Source organism: Galleria mellonella, unplaced genomic scaffold (genome assembly GCF_026898425.1).
Source record: "Galleria mellonella isolate WM207_F2 unplaced genomic scaffold, CSIRO_AGI_GalMel_v1 utg55, whole genome shotgun sequence".
NCBI classification, from domain to species: domain Eukaryota; kingdom Metazoa; phylum Arthropoda; class Insecta; order Lepidoptera; family Pyralidae; genus Galleria; species Galleria mellonella.
Genome location: NW_026442115.1, coordinates 4100414 through 4112218, shown reverse-complemented (window position 1 = coordinate 4112218; position 11805 = coordinate 4100414). Strand labels below are relative to the sequence as shown.

The 11805-nt window shown below is 29.9% G+C and overlaps 2 protein-coding genes across 4 annotated transcripts in view; one reads left to right on the top strand and one right to left on the bottom strand.

Moving 5' to 3' along the window:
* Window positions 1–648: 648 nt before the first annotated feature.
* LOC113521217 (probable ATP-dependent RNA helicase DDX20) lies at window positions 649–5067 on the top strand. The gene is made up of 3 exons (XM_026906683.3): window positions 649–936; window positions 1951–2121; window positions 3088–5067. The coding sequence occupies exons 1-3, from the start codon at window positions 756–758 to the stop codon at window positions 5010–5012; spliced, it is 2277 nt and encodes a 758-aa protein (XP_026762484.2). The 5' UTR covers window positions 649–755; the 3' UTR covers window positions 5013–5067.
* LOC113521496 (protein disulfide-isomerase TMX3) overlaps window positions 5051–11805 on the bottom strand; it is a 9397-nt gene continuing 2642 nt past the window's right edge. Inside the window, exons 6-9 of one of the 3 annotated variants that reach the window (XR_004224106.2) lie at window positions 11048–11264; window positions 10006–10201; window positions 9827–9928; window positions 5051–8665 (exon numbers count right to left, since the gene is read on the bottom strand). Coding sequence is in view for 1 of the 3 variants with exons in the window: in XM_031912666.2 (XP_031768526.1) it covers window positions 9906–9928; window positions 10006–10201; window positions 11048–11264 (436 nt within the window). In the remaining 2 variants the exon portion in view is untranslated. Of the gene's footprint in view, window positions 9929–10005; window positions 10202–11047; window positions 11265–11805 lie in introns of all 3 variants that reach the window. The other 2 variants (XR_004224107.2, XM_031912666.2) reach the window with 2 other exon arrangements.

Genomic DNA, 11805 nt, shown 5'->3' with positions numbered 1-11805 from the left:
TACATTGACAGGCGCTGCAGGGTTGCATATCACCTGCCATTGAACCAAAGAGATTCTTAACAGACTTCCATGCGGTTGCCCAGGAAACCATCGTGGTTAATTCTAGTGACCCATCACGATGGGTTAACTGACCTGCTTTCATCGTCACCTATGACCTCTCACTGGTGCTTTACTAATATAATACGCACGATAGCACGGGTGGACTTGCTATTTCATTATTGTCCATTAAAAATACGAGAGTGGACAAAATGGCAGGTTAATTTAAATTGAAGAGCTATAATTTTAGTATACATAAATACACAATGCGTAAATGTTTGTCACAAATATAATAATTATATATCTGTATTGTTTATTATGATTGTAGTGCGCTTTGAATCTTACTTGTAGAAAAATAATAATTTTCGAGTTAAGAGCTTCTTATAGAAGATAAAGAATCTTCTTCTACATGACGCTTACAAAAATGGTCGTAAAAATAGTGTCAGATTACTACCGAGAAAAAGATGAAGTAGAAGTTTACTAATACCAAAATATATACTTCTTCCTCTTGGTAACGGTAAATTACCGTTTTTTTTTAATAACCCGTCTTGTTTCCTGTTTGTTATTGACATAATAGGTAGGTAACACTTTTTGACAAAATTTAAAAAGTCATCTTGTCATAGTTTCTCTAATCTGTCATCTTGTCTATAAACATTTCAAAACAACTACATTTCTTAACAAGTGGTTTTATTCATTACAAATATTTAAAAGGTTAAAAAATGGTATTAGCACATGATATTAGTATAGGCCAAAGATCCCAAGATATTCAAATATCTGAGGATGTAACATTTGATACGATGTTACTAACATCTAATACTCTTCAAGGTTTAAAAAGCTCCGGTTTCAAAAAACCTTCGCCCATTCAATTACATGGAATTCCTATGGGGAAATGTGGTTTTGGTAAGAGAAAATTTTACCTTCCTTGTTATTTTATTTCATTGAAATTACTACTAGACTTTAAACAATCTATTTGAATATATCGGATATAATATAACCTTTCATTGTACATACGCAAACCCTCACATTCTCTGAATATCTATGTCTGTATATCTATTTCTGTACATTACTAGAGGCTCCTAAACAGACTTCGTCATGATGATTGTACTACACCAATTATAGGTAAAAGCAATAATTCCTATCCAACAGATAAAAAAAGACCAATGAGTACTTAGGTCTAATAGGTGTTTCCAAATTACAAATAGGTTTGGGTTTGATTTTGTAGCATCATTCTCTAAATCAAAAATTAAAATTTATACATCAAAATCTTTATTATCGGGATTAATAGAACTGAATGTATATAGATGAAAATATTTTTTTTATTATTTAAAATAGAATGATAATGCTGCACTATCAGTATAGTGGGACACCAGTGACAGGTGTTAAGAGAGAACTAAAGCAAGTCAATAACCTATTATAACTATTTTCACAATGATTTCCAAGGGGAACTGCATTGAGGTCAATCTGATTACTACCAATACATTGCTAGCAATGAGGTAGTAAGACTTGTTACTAATCTTTACTCCTAATTAAAATCAAATGCCACCTTAGGATCATCTACCATCAGGATAGATATTGTTTGAAAAACCATAAGCAAAATGAATTTAGTACATGAAAATTAAAACAAAATTCATAAAATTATCAAACTAAAATACTATTTTTAGAGAGTTTTGGAAAATGGTGTCATAAAATCAGCCCCATTCATCACTTACTATCATTAATTTATTTTAATGAATATTTTTGTGTATGTCATTTGTTTATATTTTTTTACTCACTTGAAAACTATTAACTTTCAATAGTTAATTTTCATTAATAATATTCATAAGTATTAATAATAAAAGTTTCAATTCCTTAGCTAAAAGCATGATCCCTGTTGAAAAATATCAATATATTAATACTGGTAATTTTTTCTTCTAGATCTCTTATTAGAAGCAAAATCTGGCACAGGAAAAACTGCTGTTTTTTCAGTTATTGCTCTAGAAAAATTAAACTTGGATAAGGGCTTACAGGCTGTTATATTAGCACCAACAAGAGAAATTGCATCACAAATATGTGATGTTATAAAACAAATAGGATCATACTATAAAGGTAACCAATGTGTACAGAATAAAAAATTACATACCTCACATCACAATCTATCATAACCACAACTTATCATATACATAATTTATCATATTATGCATTTTGCCAAGAAAGGCTATTAATTATTAATAAATAGTTTTGGAACAAAAATTTGTTAATTAGTCTTTTTTAAGTTTCCATGATAAAAAGGTAACATTTTACTATACTTTTTTGGAGAGAAAGGGGAGGTGATACCTATTATAAAAATTATGATTTACAATACAATTATTAGAAATTAAAATAAATAATTAATCTATAAGTAGAATTTGCTTAAATGACAACTACAATCTCACACTAATGTAGGACCATATGAAGTAAATGTTATAGCAATATAATTGTACACTTATAAAAACTGATAATTTATTAATCTTTAAATAATTTACTGTCATGCACATGTGAATGATTGAATGAATATACTTTTACTTACATTATACAATGTAGTGAATAAAAGAATATAAGCAATAGATATACATGGATCTTATTCCTGAAAACTGTTTTCAAGACAACCTTACAATTAAATAATTGTTGAGAAACATAGTAAGTTCATAAAATTCCTACATATTAAATGTTAAAAATAATATTGTGTATATTGAATATATGTATAATTCTTCTATATGTATAAAAGACTAGACCGATTTTAATGTATGGATAGTTTAGGTCTTAACTGGACCTGAGAGGTATTTTTATATGTATATATAAAGGTGTATGGTGTGCGAGTTCTATTTGCACCTGTCCTGTTTTTATTTTTATATTATTGAAAGATGTCAAACTATCCAGCATTCTTATGTCTATTTGGGATAGTCAAATAAATTAATAATCAGATTTCAATTTTCAAAACATTATTTAAACACATTTTTGATTACTTATATAAAGAATCCTGAAATAAAAGCAATACCATCATCACATCCATAATAATATATGCTCTTGTTACAGGATTAAATATTGAAGTTGTTATGGGTGGCCTACCAGTTCAAGATGATATTTGTAAATTTAAAAACAAAGTACATATTGTTGTGGGAAGCCCCGGACGTTTACGTCACTTGATTCAAGATAAGTATATTGATGTATCTGCAGTTAGACTATTAGTTCTTGATGAGGCAGATAAGCTAATGGAAAAATCATTCCAATCAGATATCAGATTCATATTTTCTATTTTACCTAAAGAAAAACAAGTTATAATGAGTAGTGCTACATATAGTGAATATGCCAAAGATTTCATCACTAACTATGTACAACATTCTCAACATATATGCCCTAACACTAATTGTATTCTTTTGGGAGTGAAACAGAAAATAACCCTAGTAAAATACAACAGTAACATTGTAAGACAAACACAATATCGTTTTAAAGAACTATTGAGAATACTGACAGCAAAACAATTTAAGCAATGTTTGCTATTTTGTAATTATCAAGTTAGAGTTGCAGAGGTACATAAACTACTACTACAAAACAAATGGCCAGCTGAGCAGTTATATGGTCAACAAGAACAAACAGATCGATTAGATGCTTTAAAAACCTTACAGGAATACAAATGTAGGATTCTGATATGTAGTGACTTAGCAGCACGAGGAATTGATGCATCCAATGTCGATTTAGTAATCAATTTTGAACCTCCATTAGAGTGGCAAACATATTTACATAGAATAGGCAGAGCTGGTCGATTTGGATCATATGGAATGTCGATTACTATACTAAGTGAGGGTAAAGAAGAAGAAAAATTTAAAAGAATGTTAATATTAATGAAAAATACATTAAATATAAAGGAGCTTTGGTCTGACAATGATATAAATTTTGATCCCAATTTACACATACATCCACAACCAAAAGATGTATGTATACTGCCAGAATCTGATATAAAGACTACAAAATATGAAGAACTATGGCATATATTGTCAGAAGATACCATGGTGTCAAATAATAAACTGGAAAACTTTGAAAGTTTATGCAAGTCATATGATAAAAATTCTAATAAAATTGATACTTTCTATACTTTATTGCAATCTTTTCAACACAATCAAAATAATTTGGTTGATAACAATGATTATCGGGTTTTTAAAATTAAAGATATTTCAGACAATAATGTCATGTCTACATTGAAAAATGTCAAGAAAATATTTAATAACACTTTAACTGCAGCTACAACAAAAGACACATCACAAGAAAAAAATAATAACTTCAACACAAAATTAAAAAATGGAACATCTAATGTGGAAATATTTGAAAATGTTCATCAAGTCAATACAGATATTCAAGAAATAGATATTTCAATTAAACCATGTAGCGAAATAAGTAAAAGTAAAATGCCCAATGAAAAGAGAAATTCAATTATAAATGTTACAGATGATGTTTCTTGTATGTACAATTATGAAAGAAAAAATTTAAAGGACAATACAGATTTATCTCATTCAACAAAAGACGCCTTACTTGCTTATAACCTCCCAATGGCCTTTAGCAGTTCGAAAAATAAATATCCCAATAAAGCACACATATACAGCAATAGAAATGAAACAATTTCAGGATCAGGCGTTAAATATAATAATACAATTGACAAAAATTACCCTTTACAAAATAACAAGTTATATTATAATATAAATAAAAAGGAAAAAGAACAAAAATGTGCTGCTAATTGTAAGGAAACAAAAGCAAAACTTCGAGTCAAGAGTAATAGCATTAATCAAAGCAATCATAAATATCTATATCTTCAGTCTAATAATGGATATAAAGAATATAATACAGAGGAAAAAAACACAAATTATACTTGGCCAAATCAAGAGTATTTAGAATGGTATAGCCAATTAAAATTTAGGATGAAACAAATAGAACAGATTGTATATTTTGATGAACTTTCTAAAATGTAGCATGTCTTCCTATGAAATAGAAATAAAACAATGTATACTACTTTTAATATAATACTTTTTATTGAAAACCACACTAGCTCACATTTAACTTTATAACTTAATTATATTTATACACATTATTTATATCTTAAAAAACATAGGAACATGCTTATGCATATAAACATAATAAAAATACTGTATTATAAAGCCCTCATTTACTGTAGCAAACTTAGTACAGAGCTTAGCTCGGAAAACATAAAACTGGTAATTGATGACCTTAGTGTAAAATGGTCTAACCATAAGAATAAACAATCTAGGTAGAAGTAACATTCATTTACTTTCATTTGTGATGGCACCAATGCCAAAAAATGTACCCCACTTCCTCTCACTTAAATAAGATTGTCACGAATTTACACTCATTTAATAACTTTGTCATACATAAATACTAAACAATCTGTTATCATATGGAAAAGCGAAAAAATCAGTGTATATATAAACTTATTACTATAAATATATTTATAATTACTATAAAAACATTAAATTAAATTTTGTGAATTTCACGTATGCTATTAAGTCGATAAAATAAACAATCTAAAGCACCATCTTGTAGCTTACGATTAAATGCACGATCAAACTGATAAAAGGAACTCAATTTTTGCCTACAGCTCGATTAATGAAGGCGGTATTATTACTGAATGGGCGAGAGTGTCTCTTCTACCTAGTCCTTTTATTTTTACGGTATAACACCGACTCACGTTCCTTATAGTTGCGGATTCAATGCACCCTTTAAGATTGTTTGATTATCTGAGCGTTCTGTATGTATAATTAGCAATAGATGCTGCTGTGCAATATGTCTAAATTAATTTTCTGTACTTCAAACATTTGTTCTACTTTGGTGTATTTTTAGGTGTCGTATATATATATATATTTATATTGGACGTAGCTTCTGGGTCAACCTCTGCACTTACAAGAAAACGCTTTGTAACATACAGCTCTGTTATTATCATTATGAACTAAGGTGTATGCTGAAGATCTGCGAAGGTATAGAAACTATGCTAAAAGCAGTGCTTGAACACGCATAAAGGCTCGCTTCTTCTTCGCTCAAATGGCAATAGGTTGTTATTTTTACGGCCATTTTTGCCAGCGTCATATAGAAGCTCGTACTGAAGATGAAAATTATATTCAAACAACTGGTCTAATTTTATGTTTATTAGAACAAAAAATTGAAAATAGTTTTGATAACCATTTTTTTCTAAACTGTGTACTGTTACAGTAATGTCTATTCAAATTAATAAATATAAATTATAAGGATACAAGGATAAATCAAGGAGACAATAATGTGAATGTGAATGCACTGTGATATTTACATCATTAAAAAAAATTAAGTGTAGGTCGAACTTAGTTTTTTTTAATGGGTGATAATGGTATGGTAACCCCGTCTGCGCTATCAGTATACGAGTACAATGGCGGGGCACCAGTGATAGATGACTAATGAGGATGAAAGAAAGCAGGTCAGTTAGCCCATCTTGACAAATTCTACTAGAATTAGCCACGATGGTTTCCAGGGGGAACCATGCGTGGAGGTCGACCTGATAGGGTATATTATTAGTAATGGGGCTATTTGACCCCATTACTAACAATCCCTTTCCCCCCGGTCGAACTTAGTTTGACGGGCAAATAATGACCACAAATGATGGTCGATTCCGAATTATACTAATTATAATTACATTAAACAAGCACACATTTTTGGTAGTGAGCAAGATTACACTTTCCATAATCGTCTTTATTTTTTTTTTTTTTTTAATATTAACACGAACTTTATAAACAATAGACAAATAGTTTTGTCTCATCTCTCTATTGCACACCATGACTACAAGATGAAATTGAAATATTTACATCTATTAGCTAAATCAATTTCGACTTTATTAAATAAGAATAGCTAACAACTGCCTAGAAATGATACTGGACGCTTTTGAGGATTGTCACAAATTGAAACGTATATATTGTTTTGCATTATACAACAACAATGCAGTGTAATACCGAATAGGTTAGCCGTACATAAAACGTAAGAATCTACTTTCGGTATGCTTTTTGTGAAACAAAAATTTAAATTGAGAATAAATATTAAGCCTTCTTTATAAACTTAACTGTTGAACGCTTTGTGTTTGTATGGGTCTTTCAAACTTTTTTTTTTTTAAATTACGACATGATTCTTTATATCAATTTCACTGGAAGACCACATAGTAATAAATAGTCATATTTATTAACATAAACATTTGTTGATAATCAAGTATACAATCCACCTTATAATAAGGAACGCGAATGATGATACTTGTCCACCACATCTTATGATACCTCCCTTAGCACTTGCTAAACAAAAAAGTCAGCAAATTTGCACTTTACTGACATCGTGATATTCAAAATCTTAAGTCACAGCATCATACTATTTTCTTACCAATACACATTATGCCAACAATCTGATAGAGACAAGGTTACCTATGCAAATTATTAAATATCCAAGTGGTACACTTTTATCACAATCTATATAATACTAATTTAGTGTAAAAAATTATTCATTACATATTTACATGCGCTAAAAATCAAATATACTATGAATTAGTATTAATTCTTACGACAATAATATGCTACTTTTAAGTCAGTATAAAAAACAGGAGTACTGTTACTTTTTTTCTACCCACCTTAATATGATTTCATCTTTATGTATTTAAACAGCATTAAAATTATAAAATATTATATGGATAACTTGATGCAGTACATTTTAACTTTTCTATACATTTCTGTATAGTAATTTATATAATATTTGTATTTCTTTCTATTGCCACTTTGTAGTTAAGCACCTGATAATGCGATTTTTGTTATAATCCAATTAACAAACCGTTTCAATCTATTATATAATTACGAAACAATGCAGCGATGACACAATTATACAAGACAGCGACATACCAGCTTTAACTGCAGTTTCTTGTCTTGATTACAAAACTTACATGTCTTGAATGATGAAGCTGATAAACAGAAGTAAATAGAAATGCAATGATGTCACTTCTACCCAGTTCTAATTATTGGTGATCAGTTTTAAAACTTATTAATTACATCTGTGCAAACGAATCCTTGTTCACAAGTTATGTAATGATTTTATATGATTTGTAAGGTCCACTATTTAAATTTTTTTTTAAAGATGGATAACTTATTTTAATATAAAACATGTTTTTAATACATAGTTTTTTTTCTATATATATCTTCATACAACAATTAGGAAAATAGAAAATGATAGTAAAATTAAAAAAAATAAAGAACATTTTTCTGCCAATTTAAATTACAAATAATATTTTGTTAAATAATTATTACATTAAATAATTATTAAAATGTTTTAAACTTATTCATGGTTATTTACTAGTTTACAATATTAAATGATGAATGATTATGAAATTACAAACATCATAATTTCAATAGTGATGTAAGTTCATTATAAACAAATTAAAACCTAGAAATGTTTTGAAAAGTCCAAGATATAATTATGATGAATAGAAATAAGTCTTCAATGCAGTACCTAACATGTTATTCTACTGACATGGCCCATTTTGAAAATATATATGATCACTATTATAGGAGAGAGGGAGGAGTTTCATCTCTGGAACCGATGTGCATGCATGAATCTAAAAGTGCATAAAACAAGGGATGTAAAGGTTTGCTTTTTTTTTATACAACTTAGAATGTCAAACAAGCTGATGGCCTACCTGATGGAAAGTGGTAACCGTCACCTATAGACATGAACAGTGCCATGGACATAACAGAGTATACTGTTTCGCCCATGATACCCCCCAAGCGTTGCCATTCCTGAGGACTCAGGTGTTATTTCTCTGTACCCTGTAAATTCATGTACACAGCTATGCAAACACAACTGCTTCACGGTAGAAACACGAATGGGACAGAGGTACCCAAGCAATCGACTTTTGTACAAAGTCTCCCTCTAGGGTATGCCTTTGCCAGTTAGTTTGTCCTCCTAAACCTGTAAGGGTCTTAGCGTAAAGATAGATAGTATAGAATATTTGTATTGGCAGTCAAATTCTTTCCACATTCGAAAACTCTTTAATATATAATACAATAACAAGAAAAGTTTCTGGACTGTAATAAATTTGGGCCCAGTCAATATATACAATGTTATAAAAAGCAAATGCAAGTACAGACTTGCATTCTCTTTTGCGAGAAATGCATACTACCGTCGAAAAGTACAGAAGTGGGGCACAACACTTAAAACAAATGGTCTGAGATGGACATGTCTTAATAAAAAAGAAGGCTACTATTTATTTTGGACACACGGTATGAGACCTGATGTAAATCATATAACCAAACGCATATATATGATTGTGCCAATTAATATACATATTTTTTTATGAGAAGCAGTACCCGTGAGTTCGTTCGCAAGGTAGTCCAAATTAACATAATTTGTAAAATCAAGATTACATAACTTCATAGAATAGGTTTCCTTAAAAATAAAAGTGACAATATTTCACTCAGAAAAACATAATAAATTAATGCTAATTACTCATTTTACTGGTGATACCATTCTACGTTCGTTGGCTTGTGAAATTCATTGACAAATATTGTTCATGATTTAGCAATTGTGCTAGTGGCATTGACATTTCAGCAGTTTTTACTGTAAACAATTCAAATTTTTTGAATCAAATTCAATCTAATAATCGTAATACTTCTTTGTATTTTGTTAAATTCGTAAACTTTTTCGTAATGTGTTCCATAGTTTTTTTTAACCTGCCACTCAAATCAGAGTATAGAAATATATTTAATGCTATACTCACATTAACCGACTAGAATAAAAAATCCATGTATAACTTGACTTGTTTTTTTACTATTATCCTTTCTTTTAGTAGCCCATACTTAGTCTTTCTTTTCGTGTGTATCTGCAAATATAAGAAATTGTTTAATATACAATACTTGTAGTAGGTATATTTTTGTTACAACTAAAAAAAAACACTACCTGATGATTCTTCCTCGTCGGCGTCAAGTATGTCAGCACAACAAACTGAATAGCAGATAAGAGATAGAAAACCAAGTGGTAATCCAAAAACCAAAGCTGTTAATACTGGATTACCACGCCACATATTTGTTAGAGTTGTTCTGGCCTCAAAAAACCCTCTGTATAACCGAACTGGCCAACTGTTGCCACCGTATGCCTTAAAATGCAAAGATTATGCTCAAATTATATTACAAAATAAAATTATCTCAGACAATAATTACAATACAACTAGACATTTGAGATTTTTTTTTATGCAATTTAGAATGGCAAACAAGCTGAAGATTCACCTGATGAAAAGTGGTAACTGTCGCCTATAGACATGCAGTACCATGGTATTAGCAGAGTATACTGTTTTGTTTTTCAGTACAGATTAATTTGAATTATCTAATTAAAAAAAAAGTTTAAGTATATACAATTTTCTGCGCACAGTTAATAGCTTCACTCATACCTTGGGGTGGCCATAGAACTCTATTATGTCTATACCTGTATGGATTTTAGTAACATATTTTGCTAAGCTTATTAAAATTTAACATAATAAAGAAGAGTTGAAAGTTTAAATTGACACAAATTCTTAGTATCAGCAAGAAGTTACAATTTTTGCGGTCTAATGTGTAGCGGCAGTACACTACTAGACTATAATACTCTGCATGGGGGAACGGGATTGTTAGTAATGGTGTATAACAGCTCCATTGCTAGCAATATACCGCTGCAGCGTTGTCAGGATATAAATTTTTGGGGTTTCCCTTATAAACCGTCGTTATTAATTCTCAAATTCATCACAATGTATTAACTGACCTTTCATCCTCACCCATAATCACTCACTGGTGCCGCCAGCATATACCAATACCCAGCATAACGCGCAGGCGCAATTACTATTTCATTTTCACCCATTAAATATTCTGCATTGATATTATAATAGTCATATTTTTAAAAAGCCCAAATGAAATGATTTGTTTAAAGCTAAATAGAAGAATTAAGCATATTAATAAATTATGATAATTACTGGTGCTATTTGATCATGTATTTGATCAAGAAAAATTGAAACGGCCTCTGGCGTCATTAATACTGGGTCATCGTCAGGGATGTGATGATGGCTAGTAGTAGAATTTAGTACTATGAGATGTGGTACTGTCAATTCTGACATTACTATAGAATTTGCCAGTTCTGGATTACCCATCCAACCAAATTGGAATCGATGATGAAGCTCCCGTTTCCTTTTCCTAAAAAACAAAAATGAATGATATATGTTAGTAACAAATGAAAAACAAAAGAACGCCATATCTTTAAATTTAAAAATGAGGCCGCCAATCATATATAAAGTAGGTACTAGGACTTACTGTCGACACAATCCTTGTGTAATTAATTTATCGATGATTAACCTTTTTAATATTTTTTTTTTGTTAAATGCTAGGCTGGTTAAATGCACTTTTCTTTGACAAAGAGTGTCATTTGCATTCAACTGGCAAAAGAGAAAGCTAATATATAAAAATTAAACTTTAGTAATTAATTTCTATTGATGAATTGTCTGTATGTCATACAACAAAACAAGTGCAAAACTCATGAATGGGCTGGAACAATTCATCAAAATATTTTCAGAAGTCCAAGGAACATTCTTATAAAGAAACCCACTTTTAAAAATAAATTACGCTAAGGAAACCCTAAAATCCCCATTTTTTTCTATACGTCTTATTTTAAGCAGCCAATTCAATCATTTTTATTTCCGAAACCATTTAACAGATATCAATAAAATTTTGTAAATAT

Excerpts from the sequence above, each read along its gene's own strand:
- LOC113521217 (XM_026906683.3), top strand. The coding sequence starts at position 756 with ATGGTATTAGCACATGATATTAGTATAGGCCAAAGATCCCAAGATATT. Across the intron at positions 937-1,950 it reads TATGGGGAAATGTGGTTTTG|ATCTCTTATTAGAAGCAAAA; the intron begins GTAAGAGAAAAT and ends TTTTTCTTCTAG. Across the intron at positions 2,122-3,087 it reads AATAGGATCATACTATAAAG|GATTAAATATTGAAGTTGTT; the intron begins GTAACCAATGTG and ends CTCTTGTTACAG.